At 39.8% G+C, this 25,159-nt stretch overlaps 1 protein-coding gene across 1 annotated transcript in view; it reads right to left on the bottom strand.

Annotated features, from left to right (window-relative positions):
• Nucleotides 1–25,159, bottom strand: part of SNTG2 (syntrophin gamma 2) — a 4,306,282-nt gene that overhangs the window by 287,364 nt on the left and 3,993,759 nt on the right. The window contains exon 13 of the mRNA XM_044086780.1: nt 9,033–9,125. Within this exon, the coding sequence (XP_043942715.1) occupies nt 9,033–9,125 (93 nt within the window). The remainder of the gene's footprint in view (nt 1–9,032; nt 9,126–25,159) is intronic.

The raw sequence follows: 25,159 nt of genomic DNA, 5'->3' as shown, positions 1-25,159 counted from the left end.
CTTCTGGCTTAGTATAGGTGGCTCCATTTACAATGAGCTCTGCACACAATTGTGTATTGCCTTTGAAGTTGCGGACATAGCTAAAGTATGCTTTGTGGTTGCCCTTGTCCTGGGAGGCCAAACATACCTCAAATTTAGATTTGGTAGACTTTATTTGTCCTCTGAGTTGTTTGTTTAGTTTGATGAGACTGTTTTTATCCTGCTGGGAGTTGCACCTCCTAATTTTTGCTATAGTTTTCTTTCTGCTGTTATACAGCCAATTGATTTTGTGGTTCCACCATGGTGACTTGTTTTTTGAGTTAGTTCTGTACTTCTTCCTGGTGTGTACAGCTGCCTCTATGCAGCTATTAACATGCTTGTATAGGGTTTCTATGAACAGTTCTGCATAGACAGAAGTGTTCTCAGGGTTTATGGGGGTATACAATTTTGCCTGGTTCTCACTTAATAGCAGGAGGTTAGCCTTAGAATAGTTCCAGAATATTCTAGGTTTAGCTGGGGGCTCAGGTTTTATTTTTACTTCAAAGGAGACCATTTTGTGGTCTGACCTTATTATGGAAGGCATTACAGTAGGGCGTGTGCAGCAGTCACTCATATTAGTGAGAACCAGATCCAATATGGTTGCACTCCCGGATGGTGTATTGACTATCTGGTCCAGGGAGTTTGTGTTTACAAAATCCAGGAATCTCTGTACATGTACATTTGGTGTCTTATAGGATTCCCAGTTAATAGTGGGATAATTAAAGTCACCCATAACTATGGTATTGGGTTGGATGGTCAGTGTTTCTAATAAGTTTAAATACATGGTATGGGTTGTCTGGTCATACAGGGGGGCCTAAAGCTTGCAAGGAAGTGGTATTGGATTCTACCTAAGGTGATTCAAACATGGAGCAGCTCAAGTGCATTGTCCTGTTTGATCAGCCTTGAAGTATATTTATTTTTGATGTAACTAGAGACACCTCCATCTTTAGTCCCTGCCTATGAAGTAGATAGCCTAAATGTGTGGAAGGCATTATAATCTTGCACTGTTAGTGTGTTCTCTGTGTCTTTAAACAATGTCTCAGTGACAACACAGACATCAGCATTCTCTAGGGTAAAGAGAGCTTCTAGGGAGTGGAGTGTTTTTGTTTAGACTCCCAGCACTGAGCAGTAATACCTTTAGATTTTCTTGGTTTTGATTTGCTATGTCAGAAGTACTTTCAATTTGGCATTGCCTAAAAAAGGCACTATGGGGGAAGACAATGTTTTAGCTAATATTCGAAAGCCTAGTGGGGAGAGGTGCAGACCATCCCTAGCACAGTAGCGTGGTCTGTTGACCCTCTCCTTCCATGCTGACAAATATTGCACCACCTTAGAATGACACCAGAAACTAAGCCAATTATTAAAGCCAGTCATCTTTTGTTCGTATTGTGGCTTTGTCCCTATCTGTCACCTGACAAAGGTTTTTATTCATACATTTTGTTATATTATTATATTATGAGTATTGATTTAGAATACATATTTGTCATATTTGTTTCAAAAAATCTCCATTAATCATTGGAAAGCACACAATGAGATTTGCAATTTTTTTAACATGAAGGATTACAGAGGTATATATATTTGTCTGAGCATATCTTTATTTGTTTATCTAAAAAATATATTTTTTCTACAACAAAAATGAAATATAAAACCAGTGTAATCTCTTACACAGTCAGTATATTATAACTAGTGTGTAGAATGGATACCCAGAAATAAAATGCTGTGTTACTCTTTTTGCCACTTTTATAATTTCTCAGATATAAATACTTATTTGAAGTAATGCTTTCTGAACATGATTGTTTGTTAAACCCTTTCAGAATGATCATAGATATTGTACAATAAGCTTTCAAAGTGAAAATGCCTTAAATAATCACTGACACTTAAATCTTAAATAGTTAGCTGTCTCTTGATAACTCCATCAATGTATGGAGACTTTCTGACCTTCATTGTTTTCAGTGCTCCTTTTACATCCTCTCTGCTGAGCTCATAGTTACAATTCTGCAGACTCGGTCATCAGTGAATAGACACGGTATCTGCAGTCATGACATTTTATCTGCAATAATTCTATTACATCCTTTAGAACAGATGTTACCTAATTAATTTGTTAAATCTGTAACTGATATGTCTGGTTTACTACTATGACACCACGTGCCATTAGTTATGTCTGCATCCTTTAAACGTCTAAACCACAATTGCATAGTTGTTCATACGCTGTATGTCAGTTCATCTGCCCCTTTCAGCTTTTCTTCCTAACATTTTTTTTGTTTTTTTTATCATATTGTTTGCACATGTCAAGGATTTCTCATCAGTTTTGCCATAGGATGGGCACTATCATTTCTCTGTGGTTATCTATGAACATCAACTTTATTGTGCCAAGTACGAGAACAGGAAGATGATTTTGAGCTGTAAACTATTTGTGGGGATGTGTGTGTTATTTTTGTCCATTTTTTGACCATATTATGAGTTGAAAATTAGACTATAGAGTAGAGGTAAAAAGGGGAGCAAGCAATGGGTAGAACACAAGGGGAGCAAGCAAAGAAGGATAACGATGGGATAAGAGCATGCATCTCAACTTCTTGCAGCAATAATTATGGTGATCTACAACAATATTTATAATTATTTGCTGACAGTAATTGTCAGTTATTTGACAGACAATTGCACTCTTTAGTTCGTACAATTATATCCAATCACTTGCACAGTACAGAAATATCTGGAAAGTTGAGATGTATGGATGGGAGTATTTTTTTTATTTTTTTTGTGGGACAGGTGTCCTTTTATGTATTTTTATTGAGAAGGGAATGTTGTGAAATAAAGTCAGGAAAGCAAGAGATGGGTAGGATTGGAAGAGTAGGTCAGACAGAAAGACAACACAAGATTGACAGGGTTTAGGGTAGCACACTGAGGGAAAGGAGAACAGTGGGAAGGAGACAGCAGACAAACAGTGAAGACAATTGTGAGGAGAAGATTATTCAATATACAAGAATGGGCATAGACACAGAAGGAGGAGAAACACTAGGTTTGGAGACAGGATTGAATGTTCAAAGATGCAATATCTGCCAGCTTAGACCCATTTGGAGATCACTCATCATTCTGGGAGCTGTTACTCTTTGGACCTGCCTCAGAAGCTGGTGACAGAGGTATAAAGGGACACAATTCAGCAAGCCACTGGAGCTTAGTCTTTATACATTCAAGGCAGATATCCAACCTCCTGTATATCATCTCCCTTCCTCTGCCAGCTTCTAACGGGTACAAAAGTGGCACCACCACTTGCACTGCTACTTGTTGGTACCACTGCACTATCCCTCAGTGCAGGGCTACCTGATACAGTGGTGCCAGTAGAGCAGGTGCTGTGGAGGCAACTGTGGGACGCTGGAACTCAGATGAAATGGGTGCCACTGACAATGGTGGTGGTGATGACATTGCTGCTACTACTACCTGTAGGGGAATGACCGGCCATGCTGATGTAGTTAGTGCAGGTTACTGCACTGCTATGTATAATAGTAACAGAGGTGCAGAGAAAAAAGGAACAATAAATGTATGAAAGTAAAAGGATATAAACAAAGAGGGTGGGGAAGACACAGATGAAAACAATGAAATTGCGCTCAACTATGTTGATATATAGAAAAGTAAAATAACCTTTTAATAATAGGAATTGCAGTGGTATGTCATCAAATATTACATTTTGGAGGTGTGTAAGGCAAAGCCACATGCAGTCTGAAACAGGAGCATGCCAACTGTAAGAGCTATTTATTGGCAGAGAACATCTGTGCTTGTGGCCAGTGAGGTTATTTCAGATTTGATGATAATACAGCTGTACATATAGACAAGTAACATGCTGATTACACACTAAATATGTCAAGCAGAGGTGATAGACAATAGACAGATGTGTACTGCAAATTGCAAAGTGCCCAATCAACTAATAATTATGGATATGACCTTTTTAGATTGGTGGTTGAACCCACAGTCATACTAACAATTGAAATGCTCATAGCCTTAGAGACATGTCTACCTAGACAAGGGGGATGGGGCATGCAGAAGCACAATACTAACATTTCATAGTTATAGAATGCAATGCTATCATTGCTTTGCATAGTCATACTAATTCCAGTGAGACGTACCAGTACTTACAGATGTGGTACTGCTGTGTAAAAGTTATGCAAAATTAATTTATTGCATTAGCAGGATGTTTGTTTACCTAAAAGATGGTATACTTAAAGTAATGAAGTGGTGACCTACTTTTTCCTTCTATCAACCAGGCATACATCAACTCAAATAACTGCGGTAGTGACAGCACTGTTCCCTCATGCATGGGATGCCAGTAGCATGGGTAATTGCCTTGGTCTAACTATTCCAGGAATTATATACTCACTCCAGCCCTCCTGCAGGAGCCCCTGGCTGTAATGCTTATGGAGGATGTTCAGAAAAATCTTCGACTCCTCCTCACATCACCTCTGTGCACTAAAAGTAGCACTACCCTAACAATCTCCAGTCACAATTGCCTCATCATCAAAAATCTTAGGAACAATGGAAAGAACTGGCACCTAAAGTAATTTTCACTTGTTGTAGCCTTTGTGCAAAAATGGGCACTTCATGTGTATGATGGATAGCAAATTAATAAAATATAGGTGCTGTATTATCATGGTCCCAATGGCAGTTTACGGTGTGCAACATGGCAGCTGTCCATGCCTCTGTTTGCTGCTGATAATAAATGCTCATCAGTGACTCCAACTTTAGATGGTTAATGATGTGATAACAATTCTCTCCACCCAAACATAAATTGCTTCCAGCACAGGTGCAGCACTACCTAGTGGTGCACATGTGTGTGTGCACACAGCTATGTAGTGATCTTCATGATGTTTATCAGGTGTGCTCATCATGCAAGTTTCATCATTCAGAAATAATAATAAGACTACTAATTAACTTAATCATTGTCATCAGAGGAGTGAATCTACATAACTCAACACAACCAGACCAAAGCCTTATTGCATGAATACTTTGAAAGGGGTTTGAATCCTGTGAGCTGAGTTTGGGAAAAACTTGCACATTCTGAGTTAGATATCCTCCATATACAATGCAAGTGCTACTTCTTACACAATTAACTCAATTCCAGAATATTACATTTGACTGTTCATAGACCCTAATGCCTGTGGGGGATGTCACTTTGTCAGTACTTTTAAGATGTGTTGGGCAAAGCTGCCTTGGGTGGTACAGTGGAAGTGTACTGCAAGTAATAGATGGAAGATAGCTGTTAAGGTTAATGGCTTGATGGCAGACACTTTCATGGGTGCATATTCTGTGTTATGTTCATTGCTAATGTACTGTTTTGTGCCTTGCAGATGTATAATTAAACACAGCCTTATTTAAACTCGTGTCCTGCTGGTCATGGTTGTTGTTTATTTTCACCTCTGTAAATTATTTGTTTGAAATATGGGGTCAGTACACATACCATGCCTGATGTATCCTTAAAGATTATGGGTACAAATAATTGAGCATTATGTATACTCTAGTTGGATAGCAGAATTTTACAGGTTTTAATGGCCATATGAGAACAAGACTATTAGTTCTAATATTTTCTACACCAAAAGGGCAATGCCTAAAAAAAAAACTTAAAAACTATGGAATCTGAAGGCCCATTCACATCCATCTGCAAGCCCACATGTATAATTGCAGTAAATTAGGTGGTACAGGCCATTGGTCTCCATGGCTAGTGAGTCTTTGATATATATGTTGCTGATCAGCCCTCCCATGACTGTGATTGGGCTGATATGGTTACTGATGTAAAGGAGGTGGGTGGTGATTACTGCAGCTATGACATGGACCATCAGCAGGCCATGGATATGATCCATGCTGCCACCGATTAAGAAGATGCTGTTATATGGGACTGGAAGGCAACTAGTAGTGGAATATTGACTGAGCCAACTCTTATAGAGGTGTAAGTGTTCCTGGCCTCTTTGAAAGGCAGTATCACCTCTGCAGAGTTCCACAGTGTGATGCTGGATGTTGGATCTGAGCTGGACAGGTTCCAGAGAGTTTCATCCATAGATGCTCCAGGTATATAGTCCTGATTCATATTATCAGTAGCTGCAAAATTTTCTTAACAAGGTGTTAGTATAATACTTATTAAATTGTTTGACTTATGGTATACAGGTACATTGCAGATCCAAGTACCATGCCCAGCTGCACAAGGTATGGCCATGGTTAATAATTGCTATCATAGTTTTATATTTACAAAGCTATCAGCTGTATGTGTAGTTATGGTGTGGACCCAACTTAGTCTATGTATATTTTTGTTTTGGTGTATTCAGAGGTGAATCATTATCTGGTACTAACATTGTGGAACTGTCCCACCTGATGTTGGAGGATTTGTTGCATCTCATAATGTTGTTGTGGGATAAGTTATCACAGTTAAGGAGTGCAAAATGTGTGTTGGACATATGGATTGTGACCACTCCCCCCAAATCCCCTATACACTGTACTAACACAGTCTCAATGAAAACACAACTATCTGAGAGTGTACAGATTGAGAGGGGCACTCTACAACAGGGAAGTGTGGTTGCCCCCACATTAGAGATGTCTTCATCTGTCCCTTGCACTCACAGGCAGGGTGGGAGGTTGGTAAATCAGTAGCTGCTACCAAACATATGTGCAGGGCAATCATGGAGGTACAGACTAGTTCCACCAGAGCCTTGTCAGAGATAGTGAGTGTGATCCAGGTTGTGCACACTGATTTACAGGAGGGTATGCACTGTATGTGTGATTTATTGGCTAGCTGTCCGGTTTGATTCTCAGCTAGAGCATCTTCTGCGTGGAGGCAAGCGTGAATAGGCGTACCTTCATTGAAGGTTGTGCTTCAGGCCTGGCAAGCCAGTACTTAAAAATCAACTGCCAATCATTAGCGGACCGGAGTTCCACTGTGGCGACCCCTAACCGAGAAAAAGACACAAACAAACTGAATTACATATTAGTCCATGCAGTATCTTTGCTGGGTTATCTGTCAAGAATTAGCATCCATCCTTATAGCTGGTCATCTGTTACATCCACTGATATTAGTCAACATGGCAGTGGATGAGGGATTTCCCACTCCTGCAATGCCAGCACTTACACAGCAGAAGTGTTTAGGCCCAGGAGAGGTCATCCTCATGGTCGTCATCATGTTGGCACCTCTGCTTACAGACATTCATCTAGGTCACACAGCACATCAACACTGGGTTAAGGTCTTGATAAAGCCAGTGCAAATCCTGTCAGAGACAGCTGTCATGGATGACAGCATGCATGGGAAACTGAACCCTGTCTCATGAATACTTTATACCTTCCCAGTAGGCCAGGTGAAAGTGCTTTGTCACATGCTGAGATGCATCCTAGCATGCTCATATATGATCTATGCTCATATATGATCTATTCACAGTGCTACTTTGGTTGCATTTTTGTATAATGTACAGTGTGCCAGCCTATACATGGATAGGTATGGGATTAATTTGTGTTGTTTTTTTTTTATTGCGTCCTGGTGGCCAAATGGTTAGTTTCCCTGTACAAAATATTGGTGATTCATTAGTTCGCTAGATTAAGTGTTTGTTGAAGTTGTCTTACATTTTTAAATTTCAAGTAAGTGTAATTTCGCTTAACCAAAGTATGTATATATATATATATATATATATATATATATATATATATATGTGTGTGTGTGTGTGTGTGTGTATGTGTGTGTCTCATTTACTTTACTAAATTTTCACTTCTTCGAATCTTACTTGGGCAACTCCACTTCACCTGAAGACCATTCCTCCCAAAGCACAGACTATCGAAAAATTTTCCCTGGAAATGAACCACTTGGACACCAGGATAAACTTTCCCTTTCCCCAGTGTAGTGTGATCTCAGAGTTGGTTAATTTAGTTATAGGGGGTGTGGGTTTAGTTTTCTTCCATTGAGGTTTTTTTCTCTGGTGGCCAAGTGGTTAATTTCCTAAGGAAAAGATTTTTGATAGACCGTGCTTTCGGAGGAATTTGATAAGGTAAATGAGACATATATATATATATATATATATATATATATATATATATATATATATATATATATATATATATATATATATATATATATATATATGTGTGTGTGTGTGTGTTAATAATAAATAAATATGTGTGTGTGTGTGTGTGTGTGTGTGTATATATATATATATATATATATATATATATATATATATATATATATATATATATATATATATATATATATATATATATATATATTTCTCGAGATAAACATGGTCGTGTGTGCAAACATAACTAATATTTTAGGCAAAAGCACTGTTCCACTCACTGAAGGCTGTTTATCCAGGGCACATATTAAATACATTTCTTAAAAGCAGTTTATAACTCTCACAGCTGTCATTCTGACTTACACAATTATTTTTTATTCTAAATCGAAATTACACATTTGCAGCATGAAACATCTTCTCTAGGGACACATGTAAATGCTTTCTAGATTTAGTAGTGAGACAGGGTTTTCAGAAGTCTGAGAACTTAATCTGAACAAAATGAAAATACAATGGGAGCTAATAATCTATTTTAACAAATGGTTAACATTTTTTGTCACCTCACTGAGTTTAGAATAATTTTCTTAACGCATATGTCCTTCAAAGACAAATACATAACCAAATAAATGCTGTACTTAATATTATGTTAAAGGCGTGCAACCTAGATAAATCTGTCAGGACAGTGTTCAATGAAAAATGTTATTAACCAGAAGTATATGCTTTTAGAAACATGCACACACAAGGATATACTTATAAATTTTGAGCACAAAAATAATTTGTTATAAATACCTTGCATTTTACATTAACAGCAATAGGTAGACAGAGTTTCTTATTGGACAGTTGCTGTCTGCATATTATAAGTACTAAATAGAAATATGTGGCATCTCTGGTTAAATATTTCACTTCTGTTGTCATTCTTCAAAGAATTTGAGCCCTTTCTAGTAATTCTGGCATTTTAACATGTAAAAGAAATAATACATTTCTTACCTTGGTGGTGCTGTCAAAGCAAGTAAATCCTACAGCAAAATCAATAGTGAAACAAAGGCCTTGTCCTTGCCAGCTGCACATGTATGTTTTGGACTAGGGATTAAAAAAATAAATAAACCATAAGACACTAATTGCTACAGTTACTCATACATCTACAAACAGTACAGTGCTGCATTCAAGGATTACAGTCTATTATCCATTTTTTTAATTATTTGTACCTGTTATTATGCATAATAGACATAAAAGGCCAAAATACATTTTTGAAGTGACGGAGACATGAAAAGTATCTGAAAATGTATTATTGGTTTCTTTAACAGGCATATTCAAACAACTAATGGATTCAGTACTGTGGCATGGTCCTATTGCGAAATGTGTATAAAATGGAATTGAAATATGATATCTTATATATTACATGACGGGGATAACATAATTTTAAGAGTTTTGTTTTTCTAAGTGTTTAAATATGAATATTAACAGGTATATTTACAAATATGTACCTGTTGCACAAAAAGAAAGAATCTTTTGTATAATAACGTCTGAAAATTCTTGCCTTAGTCTTTCATAGCAATTTACAGGATATCAAAATAGGGACTACAAATACTGCACCATTGTCAAACACAGCACGATATAAGAAGTGAATGCAAGAAGCAGATAGAATAATTGTTTCAAAACTGTCTTTGACCAATGTAGTCATTAATATTTGGGCATTCTAACACAGTAATTACAATTACTGATGCCAGGTATATCCAGTTAAATAAAAACATAAAACTTCAATGAAAGAAGAAAATTAGGAAAATCAAATTTTTGTAATACCCTTATGCTTGGTGCAATTAATTTCAGAGTTATACTCTGTGTAAATTATCCTGAATGTTGTATATAGTTTAATCATTTCACAATAAGTTAAATTTATGTAAAATACATTTTGTCTGTGCATTGGTAAGTCTTTTAATTATACATGTAATTTCATTTCAATTACTTTTATCTGCTTATATATTCAGCAGCTGTAGCTTCATTGGAGAAGGATATTAATTATCAGGAGTTTGACTGGATAATGTTGCTTAACATTATAAAAGGGTACAAATGCTTGGCAACCAATGTCCCCAAAATAGATACCTTATTACTATGACTTCTGATAATTCTGACATCATATAAAGTTTCAGAATTCTTTCTGGTAAAAGTTTATGGAATGAAATCCTAATGAGAATCAAATTAGTACATGGATATATGCAAATGAATGTGTGTGTGTGTGTGTGTGTGTGTGTGTGTGTGTGTGTGTGTGTGTGTGTGTGTGTGTGTGTGTGTGTGTGTGTGTATGACTGCACTGCAATGGATAGCCCTGTATGCATCTATGAGAAACAAGATGAATTATATTACTGTGGTTATTTTTTTTAACACAGTCATTAATTCATTTGACCTGCATTAAGGCTAGCCACCTGGCAGTGTAAACCTTGGCTCTAGATGATTGTCACTGTTGAAATGCCACCCTGACCCCATGTGAAAAAATGGGAAAGGGGATTGTGGATGGAAGGATTAATTTGTTTGACCACAGTCACTTGTGGCCACATCAGTGTTGTGTGTTTATGTGTTTATGTGTTTATGTGTACTGGTGATGTGTGTGTGTGTGTGTGTGTGTGTGTGTGTGTATGTGTGTGTGTGTGTGTGTGTGTGTGTGTGTGTGTGTGTGTGTGTGTGTGTGTGTGTGTGTATTAGTTTGGACTGGGATGGGTTGACTGCATGCATCTAATAGCAACAAATTGAAATATATGGTCAGACATTTAAGGTGTACACAAATTAAATATGTGTGTGTGTGTGTGTGTGTGTGTGTGTGTGTGTGTGTGTGTGTGTGTGTGTGTGTGTGTGTGTGTGTCTGTCTGCATGTGAATGTGAATGTTTATTTAAAGTAAAGTTACTCTGGGCAATTGAACACTGTTAGACACTAAAATTCAGAGTGATTGGTGAGAAATGGATCTTGATGAGATAGGCTTGGTGAAAAATGTGCCTTGATGAGATAGGCTGAAGACTCTTCTCAGTGTGTGTTCAGCATGAATTGTCTTCAAGGGTGTGGCTGTTATAGGCTTCTTCCTAGGACAAGAATGTATATTTCCTGCATGCTCTTGTGACCAAACTGCATATTATTGAGGTGCTCAGTGATTCATATGTAGCTGTGTCCTTATTATTTTAGTCTAATTAGTGTGTTATGTGATTGAACAGACCATAATACTGTAGAGCATAAGATTTTTAGATTAAAGATGCATTTACTGGTGAACAGTAGAGCATAGCTCTCAACCTTCCATAGTCAAAATGAGGAACACCAGCTTTCATAATGTGGAACAAATGAGCAAAATGTGGAACACATACTAATGGCTTACTGACAAATTCAACTAGGAGCGTCATAGGATGGTTAAAATATGCAGGCTTTACTTATAAAAAAGATGTTTTAATGAATTAATATGATTTATTTCTATTTTCCATGCATATTAGTTAAAAAAATTCCTACCACAGATTGTGTGCCAGACTCTTTCAATGTGGAACTTTAAGGAACATGAACTTTTTAAGACCCCAAATGAGGTATGTTCCTCGTAATGTGGTACACTTGAGAGATATGCATTGTAGTACACCAAAGCACCATTGCTCCTGTTCACAGTGCATTTTCCACAGTGGGATGACATTACTGGATTTGAACTTTCACCTATTTTTCTTTTTTTTCACAGTAAGAATGAATTGACTTTCTTTCCACTGAGTGAACAAATGTAAGTTAAACCAACCTACCCGGGGCTGTCTTTTCTTTGCATGATTTTAATTCATTCTTGATTTTTAAATGTATATTTATTTTAACTTTTCTTGAACACATCACCATATAATAAAATAAACATCTTGTTTGTAATCATTCAGTGTTTTGGAAAAATATCATGTCTATCACCTAGATAAATGAGGTTTGGTAACAAATCAAGTTGTCCTGGGACATCTTCAAAAGGGGTTAGGCTGATATATTAATGGGAGTTAAGTTGGTTGGGGAGGAGAAATGGTTAAATGGAGGGAGGGATGATTGGGAGGAAATGAGATATGGGTGGGGAGGGGCTTAAGGGGTTTAGACAAGTGTAGATGGATAAGTAATCACATTTTGGCGTGAACTTGCTATTGCAAGGCTTACATCCATGATGACGTGTGGGTACCGGGGAACAGGTATCCCTTGAGTTACTGTGGTAAGTATGCAAGAATTGGGTTGCTAAAGTGTGTGTTTTTTTTCCCTCAGTGGTGCTGTTGGGGGGCAAGTTGCAGGTGTTTTGTTTTCCTTGTGGTTGGAGAGGCAGGACTTTGGTGTTTGTTTTCAGTGGTCGGTAGAGACATGGGGTGTTTTTTGCTGGCTTTCTTGGATGCGTTGGCAGCTTTCCTCTCTGGGGTGGACTCTTGTGGCACATGGTGGTGAATTTGTTTTATGGTCCTGCCTTGTTTTGTTTAGGGGTAGAATTTTGTCAGGCCCCCCCCCCTCCGTTTGGTCTGATTTTCTCTTTGTTTTGGTTGTGAGGTGATCGTGAGGTTTCTGTTGCTCATGGAGCCGTTAACCCCATTGTCGTCATTGGCAGTGGCGGCATGGGTGGAGTGGAGGCCCCAGAGGAGTTGGTTTCGGAGAATGATGGTGGATCATTGAGATGCTGCTGTATTGGCTTGCTAGCCTGTTTCTGTCGTTTATTGGATTTTGTGTATGATTTATGCAAATTTTTGGTATGGTCCTGGAGTGGTGTCAAGATTTGGGAACAGTTGGGCAGTCCAGTGGCATGATAGATCAGGAGATGAAGCGTTTTGTCAATGTGGGGTACACAGGGATCATTCCCTCTTGTCATGCTGTTCCATCACATATGCTTTTGTATTTGGACTAATTGGACTACATAGTGATTGAGTTGGAGTTGACAGTTTGAGTTATTTTGTTTGTATCGGCTTGGATGCTGTTTGGGACAATTGCCGGTGCTGGATTGTGGTGCTGTGTCATTTGAAGATACCGCATTTGGTAGAGTGTGTGGTGCTGTGTGGGTGGGCATGATATGTATTGGTGTGGGTGAGCTGGACAGTTCTTGCAGCACTGTTTGTCTTTGGAATGCAGGTGGTGTATTTGTGGGTTCCAGCTGGAGTGCTTTGGGTCATGCTGTGTCTGTCTGGTGCATTCCTTTTCATCGGGGCTGCCTTGTGAGGGGCAGGCCAGGAGTCAGAGGGGAGGTGATGAGAATGCACATGGATGAGGCTTGGGATTTTTTCAGGTATGGGCATTGATTTGCAGTGGGAGGCCTGGCATTGTGGCTGTATAGGTCTTCGCAGAGTTTTCCGAGTTTGCCTCGGATGGTGACCGGTTGATCATGGAGTCTGTGGTTTTCTGGCTATCATGGAGGACTGAGGGCATTGGATCATGGTTTTTCCCTTGTGTGGGACTGAGTGGCCTTGTTCCTTCTTCAGCAGTGCTCCGTTTTGTGGGGAAATGCATATTGCAGTTAATGGCTGTAACAGCGCAAGCATGTGGCGCGAATAGTTTTAGGCCCTTACATTTTCTTTCTTTATATATATATATATATATATATATATATATATATATATATATATATATATATATATAAGGGTTTAGTGGGTCTCATGAGTTCACACATTCACATATTCAGAATTTAAATTAAAAATTTAAAAATTCATAAAAAAATTAAAAAAAAAAGAGAGAGAGAGAGAGAGAGAGAAGGGATTTTTGAACACCCAGCACTGGTGCTGATGTGTGGCAGGGGTAGTATGGCTGGATTCTGAATTTCATTTTGCATTTTGCAATGTTCCTCTCTTTTGTGATTGAAGGTAGAGTTTCCTTGAAGTTTGTGATGGTGATCCAGGAGATATGTCGGAAACTTGAAAGACATAGTTGCTTACTGTCATGTGCTTATATTTTAAAATGGTATTTAAGTATGCTTTATGAAGGGTAACATTAGGTTAGTCCATAGGCCAAGATTCTTTAAATAGTTCACTATATCAGCAATATTTGACATTGAGTGAGGTGATGAGACTATGTAATGTTAAGGTGTTTAACTTATTTTTCTGCCACAAATAATTGGTTTGCTTTAATTAAGCTTTATGTGTAGTCTCCTGTCATTAGTAAACATTTGTATTTGACTCAGTTAGATCAAGGTAGGTGAGGATGTGGCATTGATCAATACTTAGAAGTGTCCAGGTCATCTGCTTATGCAAATAGGCATTTGTTATATAGCTTCAGCTCAAGTAGGAGCTTGGGTTAATGTCTGCTGTATTGGGGTGCCAACTCTTTAGTTATTTGTTGGACCTGCTTTAAATAATTTCCCAAGCACCTAGAAGCTGGCAGGTTAAGCACTACAGTTGGGTTCAAGCCCTGACCAGGGTCATTTATTGGTGGCAGTAGAAAATCCCAGATGGCCTAGTGGTATGGTTTCTGATTATGGTGTTCAGGGTCCTTGGTTCAAGCAGTGCCAGTTATTCCCACCATGGCAGGACTCAGACTTCCAGTGACAATATTTTGAGTGTCAATCAGTTGGCCAATGACAGTCAGTAAGGCACTACAGTGCATCAGCAGAGGTGCCAGCATCTATTGCAGATTACAGATGCAAACCCCCCCCCTTTTTTCTTTAATTTTGGTTTTGCAAAAAAAAAAAAAAACAGAAACACTACTAACAATGCAATCCCCACTAGTAATGGGAATGGCAGGCTCTACTCTCCGTGTACGGCAGGATGGATTTAACCATGGGGGCATCCTTTGTTGACCTGCATTTGTGTTTGAGTTTTGAGCCACTCCTGACATAATTCCTAAGGTATTATCTGGCTTTTAGATTTGGCCTCAATGGCTCACAAACCTTGTATGCTAACATGTGGTTAGAAAATATCTGGATGGATCTTGTGTCTAAAATAAAGTGCGTACATATATTCATAGAATTGCAGTATACAGTATGATACATCTCAAACATTAATAAAAAAAAAAAAAAAGAAACATTGTATGGAGCTACTTTATGATATCACTAGTTAGAATGGCTGCAAAAGCACATCAGCAGTCTGGGAGTGCACTGGTCAGGAGAAATTTAGTTAACGTTGGTTGCATTTTTTTTTTCCCCAGGTTGGCAGTCTATTAGGTTGTGTTGTATCTGGATTCCGAGTTGGTAAGTGTGCCTCATTTGGAGATGCAAAGTTAAGAGCTCGGCTACTGGTTTTACAATATAAGCTAGCTTGGCTTATACAGTGTGCTAACTGATGTGGTCTGGAATAGCAAGGTTATCTGGGTTGTGGACAGTGACAATTCCCTTCATGGGTGGGGTTTAGCTTCTACATACTCGACTGGCAGTTAAATTTATATTGGGTATTTGATACGATCATTGGAAGCATAGTCTCAGTTATGGTTGCCTTGGCATAGATGGGTGTGACGGTGATACATTCCTTCCCAGGTTGGCAGGAAAGTTGTCTCTGAAGATGTTTTGGCTTGTGAGTTATGTATTTTAAATGATTTACATGTCTTTTTCTTTCTTGCACATGGGAGCTTCGGAACGCTGCTGCTATAAGTTGGAATAGGTGGGTATAAGGTGGAGAATTCTCTCTACATATTAGAGGGTTTACTTTGTCCTTTTCTTTGTAGATGGTGGTGTGCCGAGTACCAGTTGTGGTGATATGCAGTGAATTCACAGATGATAGAAGCAGTGGCAAGCAAGATGAAATGGCTTTGAAAGGTAATGGATTTCTTGCATGGATTTTGATTGTTGGAAATGCTACACAATGGGGTTGTAGAGGGAAGTATGTTTGGGGCAAGGTGATGCTGGGTTTGTTTATAGGAGGTTTGGGGTTTACAGGCAAGGCAGAATCACAACAGTCATAGGAGAATAGGAAGTTATAGGGTTAATGGTGTAGGGTCTGGTAGGTAGCAAAGATAAATTTTATTTCCCACATGCTGCTTCTATTGCCTTTCTTGGGACAAGGGTAGAACCCTAGGATGAGTTTAGTCACCCATCCAGTTGTTTGGTAGTGGGATAAGGAGGTATTTGTTGTTATTGTATACACAAGGCAGTGCTTTGTTTCAAACACAGGTTTTTGGGGAGTTAGGCATTTCTGAAGTTGCATGGCAGCTAGCTTAAGGTGGTTAATTTGGTAGGGGGTTAATAAGTTGGTGTGTTTCACCATGGAGGTTACCTTTGGGTTATTTCACCGGGATGTTCTTTGGGGTATATGGATAGTGTTGGTCATGTAGTTTGGCATTTTGTTGACAGATTCGGTAGTTTTAACTTTCCCTGCCCTATTTATTAGTTAACAGCTTGGTTGAGAAACTTCATGAGATGGTTAAAAGGATACCAGAATAGGCTTTTCAATGCAATTAACTTGGTAATTTTGTATGTGTATCAGTCTTATCATGAATATGGGTGGTAATAAAAAAAAATAAATAATTTGCTAAGATACCTTACGTCAGGGGGTTTGGTATTCAGTAATGCATGCATTTCATACAATTGATGGAAGAGCTATGCTCTTAGTGGTGCGTAATGTCATTAAGAAATGGACTTGAATGGATTTGGTGGGCAGAGTACTATGGTAGCATACCAAGTTATGTTACTGTTGAAGGAGATATTAGGTGAGCTGAGGCAGGTAAGATAATGGTTAGGATTACATGATTGTGGCAGGTTTAAGGGGAAGGTTATAGGAGAGGTTTTGGTAAAAGGGGTGTTGTCTTAGTCAGGATTAACAGGTTGCATTGAATAAGTGGATCAGGATGGTGAGCTGGGTGGTGCTTTGTGTATAGGAGGAATTGGCTTTGAGAGACAGCAGTTTTACAGGAGGTAGGGTTGGATTATTTTACCACATTTTGGAGGGTGAGTGCTAGTCACTGACCTGGTGTGGCTGGAGCCAGTAGGCATTTCAGGTCGGTGTACATTGTGTTTGGTTAGTTTTGTTGGCTGGTTTTATGGTTTGTGGTGCATTTGGGGACGGACTGGTAAAGGCTTTGTATGGTAGTGTAAGCAGCTTGTCCACATGGGCTGCTTTATTTAGTTTTGTGTTTCAGTGCTGGTATAACACGGAGGGTTTGTGACAGGATTCTAAGGTGCTGTACAGATGATGGTACACCAAATGATGATTGGCTTGATTCTTCCTTTTATGGGAAGTAGTGGGTTGAAGAATTTGAGTTGAAGGGAGGGGGAACAGTCTGGTCAGGCTAGCTGACGGAGAAGATGGACAGGCTTGCCCTCTTCTGTTCCCCCCCGGTGTGTGGATGTTTATTACAAGGATTTGTGGAAAGGAAATTAGCAGCTGGAGGAAGTTTGCTGAATAGGTAAGCAAACGGAGGTAAGGATGCTGCTTATTTGGTTGGTAATTTGATGAATGGCTTATGAAGTGAGATGGGACACTGCTTCATAAGTAAAGTAAGCGAGCAAAGGTATGGACGCTGCTTACCAGGCAGGATGAACAGGTATGCTGTCATGATTAGCATTACAAGGATGTTTATACTGTGTTGAGAATCAACTATACTTTGTCCAGTTGTAAATAAAATTGGTAATCAAAGTTATGGAAGTTTAATAAAGGTTGTCAAATGTCATTCGGTGTGATGTATTTATTGAAGGGGACCGGGACAAATGAGATTTGGTAACAAACCAAGTTGTCCAGGGACATCTTCAAAAGGGGTTAGGCTGATATATTAATGGGAGTTAAGTGGGTTGGGAAGGTGAAAGGGTTAAATGGAGGGAGGGATGATTGGAAGGAAATTGTATAAGGGTGGGGAGGGGCTTAAGGGGTTTAGACAAGTGTAGCTTGGTAAGGAATCACATTTTGGCGTGAACTTGCTTCCCTTCTTCCTTCCCTTTTTTGTTGGCGGTTTGGTGGGGATTTTGGTTATGTCATTAGTTGGGGTAGGCGGAGAAGAGGGACAGGCTGGCCCTATTCTGTTCCCCCTCCGGTGTGTGGAGGTTTATTCCAAGGATTTGTGTAAAGGAAATGAGCAACTGGAGGAAGTTTGCTGAATAGGTAAGCAAACAAGGTAAGGATGCTGCTTATTTGGTAGGTAATTTGGTAATTTGATGAATGGTTTATGAAGTGAGATGGGACGCTGCTTCATAAGTAAAGTAAGCAAGCAAAGGTATGGACGCTGCTTACTGGGCAGGATGAGCAGGTACGCTGTCCTGATTAACATTACAAGGATGTTTACGCTGTATTTAGAATCAACTATACTATGTCCAGTTGTAAATAAAATTGGTAATTAAAGTTATGGAAGTTTAATAAAGGTCATCAAATGTCATTCAGTGTGATGTGTTTATTGAAGGGGATCAGGATAAATTTATGTTGTTTCTTTATTATCTGTTTAATAGTTATTTACTCTCTAATGTCACTGGTGCCACTGTATCTGCAAATACTAGTCACATATATGATCCTGGCATACTTCTCAATCTCTTACAGTAAATAATCTGGACAAAGCCTAAAATGATGGGGAGACAAATAAGGACATATTTTAAATATTGCTCTTACAAACTTAGAAAGTTGATAGAATAATAGGTTTTGCATTAGAATGAATTTTCTGAATGATGTGGAGTCTTAAACTCAAATGTTTGTCATTATTTAATGACATCAATCCTCAGCTATTTGCCAGAATGGTACAGATTTTAGGAGGAACACACCAAAAATATGAGGCAAAAATCTGGACATTCTGCAAAAAACTGTACAGTTGAGAGGTATGGATCCTGAAATTGACCTTATCTTCCTATGTACAACAAAACCTTTATGTCACTAGTTTCTAGAAATTTGCAAGGGAAAACTTCCAGATCCCTCCATTCATATGTGGCTGCAGTTTAGTACCATGATGGGAATGGAGCCCATTCCTAAGTCAAAGTATGATTAAAGTTCATGAAATTAGTATTGTTTCAATCTTTGATGGTAGCCAAAAGTGCTCTTTGCAGCACCCACAATGTGCCCAGTAATGACTCATAGGTTCATAGGTTCATAGGTTCATAGGTTCATACTAGGCTATCTGCCCTAGGGCATTTATAAGCCTAGCCAGAATGTGTTTGGCTTTCGCCACCCATTTTAAATTTATTTTGCTATGCCCTTTTTCGAGGTTAGTATACTGTGCCTCTGTCTAACAGTGACACAGAAGTGATACCGATCTCCCATCCACTCATCAAGATTCCTCTTGAAGAGAGTCAATGAGGGACTCTGCCTAACCTGGACTGGGATTTTATTCCAGAGTGAAGGGAGCCTCTGGGTTATGAATCTGTCCCTCCAGCATGTCCTATTTATTTCAGTGCTGAGGTTCAAGTCTCTGGGATTTGGATTTTCTGAGGTGCAGCATGTCCATTAATTCCGGGTTGGACATGGCTTTATACGTCAGGCACAGATCGCCTCTGAACAGGCGGTATGCCACTGAGTAGAGCTGGAGTTTCTTTAACCGGGCAGCATATGGCATCTGTTTAGCCCTTTGATCCTCTTGGTGAGGTACTTTTGGGGTCTTTCCAGTTGCTGCAGGTGTCTGGTAAGGTACATCCCAAAAGGGGCATTGTACTCAATTATGGGCCTGATGAGGGATGAGTAAAGAGCTGATCTAGATGTGAATCCCTTCATGATTAGGTGGGCTATATAAAATGTTTTTCTAACCACTTTGGCCACGTGGTTGTCAAATGAGAGATTGCTATCAACTTGGGTCCCCAGGTCCCTAATTACTTCTTCTGTACTTAATGGATTACCACCTATGTGGTAATTTGTGGGCACTTTGTTTTTGCCAAAGGGGATGACTATACATTTGGCATTTAGCTTGAGGCCATGGCTCTGGCACCAGTTGTCTGTTTCTATGAGGCCCTTTTGGAGGATGCTTGTGTCGACTGAAGAGTCGATTATGGTGCCCAGTTTGCAGTCATCTGCGAACTTGGTCAGCCACAGTCCTTCCGTGTTGGCCTGTACCTCTGAGAAATATATACCGAACAAGAGAGGTCCCAGGACTGAGCCTTGTGGGACATCACTTGTAACTGGTTTGGAGTCTGACATGGCTCCAGCAATTCTAACCATGTGGGTTCTGTCCTTGGGCCAGTTTGCAATCCATCTAGTGACATAGGGGTTTATATTTAAGCTGGTGAGCTTATCTATAATGCCCGTCCAGGTAGGCTGTGTGGACCACCTTCCCTCAATGGCCTTGGTTACTGTTTCAAAGAAATCAACCAGGTTTAAGAGGCAGGATCTGCCCTTAACAAAGCCGAACTGGGTAGGATACAGTGTTTGTAGGTCCCCAATATCTTTATTTATGAGGTCCATGATGATCCTTTCCATAGCTTTGCAGACCAAGCTAGTCAGGCTTATGGGGCGATAGTTTCCAGGATCCGTTGAGGCACCACCTTTACGGAGAGGGACCACTGTTGCTGTACGCCACTCTTTGGGCACATATCCTGTAGTAAGGCTGAGATTGAACAGTAGTTTTATGTTTGGGTTTAGCTCTTCTTGGAGTTCATGTAGGGCGCTGATCGGGACACCATCTGGTCCCATTGATGCTGTGTTTTTTGCTTTGGAGAGGGCAGTTCTTACCTGAGCATCTGAGATGTCAGGGCTCTCAGCTGGGATAGATATTTGCCCTTTTGGTGGGGAAGGGGGGAGAAGTTTGCATTGAACCTCTCAGCTAGGATGTTGGCAATGTCTGTGGGTTCGGTGTATTTTTTTGTCATTTTCGACTAATTCTGAGCATATCTGGGAATTACCACCCAGGTTCCTAACATAACTAAAGAAAGCCTTGTGATTATCCTTAGTGTCCTGTGTAATTTTTCTCTCGAAGCTAGCCTTAGACAATTTTATGTGTGCCCGTAGTTTTTTGCTAATACTGATCAGTGATGCCTTCCCTTTTGGGATTTTGCTCTATCATTTAGTAGCTTCCTCCTTCTATTGTATAGTTTGTTTATGGCTGGGGTCCACCAGACAGGACATCTGCCTTTGGAGGATTGGGTCGTGGTTTTATTTGGGATCGCATGATCCATGCATTCCTGAAGGTGTTCATAGAATGCGTTTATAAAGGATTCTTTTCCACAGGCCCAGGGGCTTTGAAGGATTCCACCTCAGTTTTGAGGAGTGTGAAATTTGCTTTAGAGAAGTTTTTCACTGTGGTTTTCTGGGCAGGGGGTGGGGTCGGGATGTGAATATCCAGTGAGATTAGTTTGTGGTCTGATCTTACCAGTGAGGGATACACTTCTGGTCTGGAGCATAGAGTCCCTATGTTGGTGATGATCAGGTCCAGTATGTTTTCCCCTCTTGTGGGAGTGGTAACAAGTTGTTCCATAGCATTTGAGTTTATAAATTCTAGGAACCTTTGGGCTAGGGTGTTGGAGCTAGAGTAATGCTCCCAGTCTATGTTTGGGTAGTTGAAGTCGCCCAATATAATGGTGTTTGGAGAGACCGTCATATTTTCCAGTGTTCTCAGGAAGGCCAAGTGGGGTTCCTGGGTTTGGGAGTGTGGTCTGTAGCAGGCTATAAACTGGAAGGCAGTTTTACCCACTGTTAGTTGCACATGGATAGTCTCTGATGCTTCGTGCTTTGCCACCAACCTGGAGGTGTGAGTATCTTTGATGAATATCGATACCTCCTTTGTGATTCGTGCAAGTTTTGGGGCGAAAAGCATGGTATGAGGTATAACCTGGTAGTGCTGGGGTGCTCCCTGAACCAGGTTTCTGTTACTGCACAGATATCGATGTTCTCCATGCTAAGGAGAGTTTGGTCGCGTGCATCATGAGGTTTAGACTTCTGGCGTTGAGTAGCATTACTCTTAGTTTCTTATCCCTTATGATACCTATGGAGGTGGGTTTGTCTTTTGAGCCTTGCCTAAAAAAGGCACTATGGGGGTAGCAAGAGCCTTTGCCAATATCCGGTGACAGGTGCAAGCCGGCCTAAGCGAGCATCATCGTGCTGTTGAGCATATCATCCCAAGCTGACAGGCATTGGATCCCCTTTGAATGATACCAGTACTTAAGCCAATTGTTGAAATTGATCATCTTGTCTTCATATTGAGGCATAATTCTTGGTGAGGGTAAGATGCTACTCAAGGTCAGGGTCATACCGGCCTGGGCTACATGCTCAGAGAGCTCCTTTATGTCTCTTTTCATGTAGTCCAGGGACTCAGGTCATTCACACCAGCATGGACAATGACTGAGTCATATTTGTACTTGCCTTGGAGTGACCTGAGTGCTTGTGTTATGTGGCGGATCCTAGCGCCCGACAGGCTGCTCACTGTGACCCTCTCCTTGTTCAGCCTGGTGAGTGGGACGTCAGTGTGCCTGACGATAGAGTCACCTATTACAAGTATATCAGGTGTGTTGTTTAGTCTTAAGGGCTGTGACTGTTTGGCACACTGGCTTTGTGAGATATGTGTTGCACGTGTTTTGTTTTGGGGTCTGCTTTGGAGGTCTCTGCTGCTTCGGCAGATCTTTATTTAGAGCCTCCGAGTATGTTTTTGTGTGCTTATGTGTTTGGTTTGCTGTCGTAATTCACATGGAGTTACATGTATTGGTAGCATACTTAAATATATCTGTACATTCTTTTTATAAAAAAACATACTTTCTACTACTATTGGAACTTCTAGGTGTCTTTTTTCCTCGTTGTCCTCATTTCTGCCTGCAAATCCTGGTATTTTATGACTTTGTGTCTGTGTGTATTATGACACTGTAGTCACTGGGTGTAGCAGTGTCAATGGCAAATGCTGCTTCTGTCTTATTTTCATGGAGTACTTATATCTGGCTTTCTCACATCTATTTTTTTAACTGTTGGTAATAGTAATCCTGTGTGATATAAACGTCATCATCCTCTATAATGCTTTGTGGCTCAAGTTTCTAATGCTTCTCAGCTACTTTATTATGACTGACAAAAAAAAACTATTACTGCCACCTACAACAAAAACACCATAACAAACCTCAGAAGTTTTGGGCAGGCATAAATAAACTTCTCCAACCAGGGCGATCCATCATCCCTACCCCCTCAAGTACCAACCAAAAACCTCCAGCAGAAGTAGCCAATAACTTCAACAGTTTCTTCACAGAAACTATCCAGCAACTTGCCAGTCAGTTATCCCCCAGTTCCTCAAGTCCAATTATCATGCTGCCCAGTTCTCATCCCACCTTCAACTTTCAACCAGTCTCCACATCTGTCATCTACACATTGATTAAGAAAATAAAACCAACCACCCTGTCTGCTGATCTTCTATCAGCAGAGTACTTAACAAAAAGCAGCCAATGCTATCTCCTAGCCAGTCTCCGTACTGATCAATAGAACTATATCTGAAGCTACTGTCCCCTCCATCTGGAAGATGTCCCATCTAATCCCACTACGTAAATGGGGCAGCTCTACTGAACTCTCAAATTTCAAAGCCATAGCTATTTTGTCACCACTAGCCAAAATTATGGAGAAATGCATCCATAAACATCTCCTGCACTATCTCATCAAATACAAGCTCCTGACCCACTCTCAACATGGTTTTAGACCCCACCACAGTACCACCACGGCCCTCCTCTTCTTTTATAATGTAATAAATCAAAACCGTAACAATAACCAATTTTCCTCTGCCCTCTTTCTTGATCTCTCCAAGGCCTTCGACATGGTTAACCACCAACTACTAATGCAAACACTGGAAGCTATTTCCCAAAACAACCAGGCAACCAAATGGTTTCAATCTTACCTGAATGGCAGACAACAGGGTGTCCTATGGAAGAACAACCTATCTACCCTCCTACCTATTACCCTTGGAGTCCCACAGGGCTCTGTATTAGGACCCCTCCTATTTTCAATCTTTATCAACGATCTGTACAAGGTCATCCCAAATGCTACTTGTATTGAATACACTGATGACTCAACTCTAATAAGCTTAGCAACCTCCCCAACAGAGCTGTAGCCTTTATCCCAATCTGTTTTTAATACAGTTGAAAAGTGGCTCCTTAATCTGCATCTTCTATTAAATCCTAATAAAACTAAGCTGCTGCAGTTCTCCCCTACTTGCAGGTCTACCATACCAAGCTTCACCATAAAATCGAACAATGGCACCATAATTTCACCAGATCTCTCTACCATGCTCCTAGGTGTAATAATAGACAATAACCTTAAGTTTGACTTGCATGTTAACCATACTGCTAAAGCAGTAAATAAACAACTTGGCTTGCTATACAAGATTAAACCCTTCGTAACTCCCCTAGCTAGGACTGTTATTACCCGTACTCATCTACTCTCCATTCTCCTTTACGCCTCCCCCTTATTCACTAACTTGAGTAAGACTGACCTGAACAAACTCTTGACCTGCTATAATCACATTGCTAGATTTGCCACAGGGTCAGCCTATAGGACACACCACTGTCTTAACCTCAAACAACTAGGGTGGCTAGAATGATCCTACCTGCTACAGATCAACCAACTAGTAGTCGCCTTTAAGACCCTCTACCAGCTGAAAATACAGCAGTACTTAGAAACCTTATCACCACCTACCAGAACCTCAAAACCCTTCAATCATCCAACAGAATGTTAGTCTATACCTTCAAAACTAACAACTCAGCCGAGGACTCTCTGTTTGCTAACTCTGTTGGTAAAATATGGAACTCACTTCCCACTGACCTAACCTCTAATCTCTCTCTACCTTAATTTAAGAAAAGTCTTTTACAATACTTCAAAACATGATGGCTATGTCCCTGCTCTACTCCTGACTATCTCCTTCCCCCTCAACTGTGCCCATTGAGGACATTTTGTTACAACATCCTACTAGTATGGTATTAATATACATAACTACTTAATGTGTTTTTACCTTCTGAATGTAATTCTGTACAGAATCTGTAAAATACTGACATATGTGTGTTGACTGAGTGATGTGTGTTACCCTTTATCGAAAGTATAACTGTTATGAATCTGTAAAATGTTTACTTATTGTAAATCTGAAATAGTCTTGTATTTATGACTTGAGCTTTTCTCCCCAGGCCACTGCTGAAAATGGACATGTATGCAGTCGGACTATCCTGGTCAACAAATGTAAAATAAATAAAATAAATAAATACTTCAGTACTGTAATGTTTGTACAGTCCCCTGTACAACAGTCTTGCCACATTGTTATGCCTTTCAGTATATAGGCCCTCTTTTATTTGTAGAGCATGCTCAGCATCATGATGTGGGACTGTTTC

The sequence above is a fragment of the Protopterus annectens genome, chromosome 1.part1 (assembly GCF_019279795.1).
Source record: "Protopterus annectens isolate FY-2018-M chromosome 1.part1, PAN1.0, whole genome shotgun sequence".
Lineage (NCBI taxonomy): Eukaryota > Metazoa > Chordata > Ceratodontiformes > Protopteridae > Protopterus > Protopterus annectens.
The sequence above is the reverse complement of the archived record's forward strand: the minus strand, read 5'-3'. Positions and strand labels throughout refer to the sequence as shown.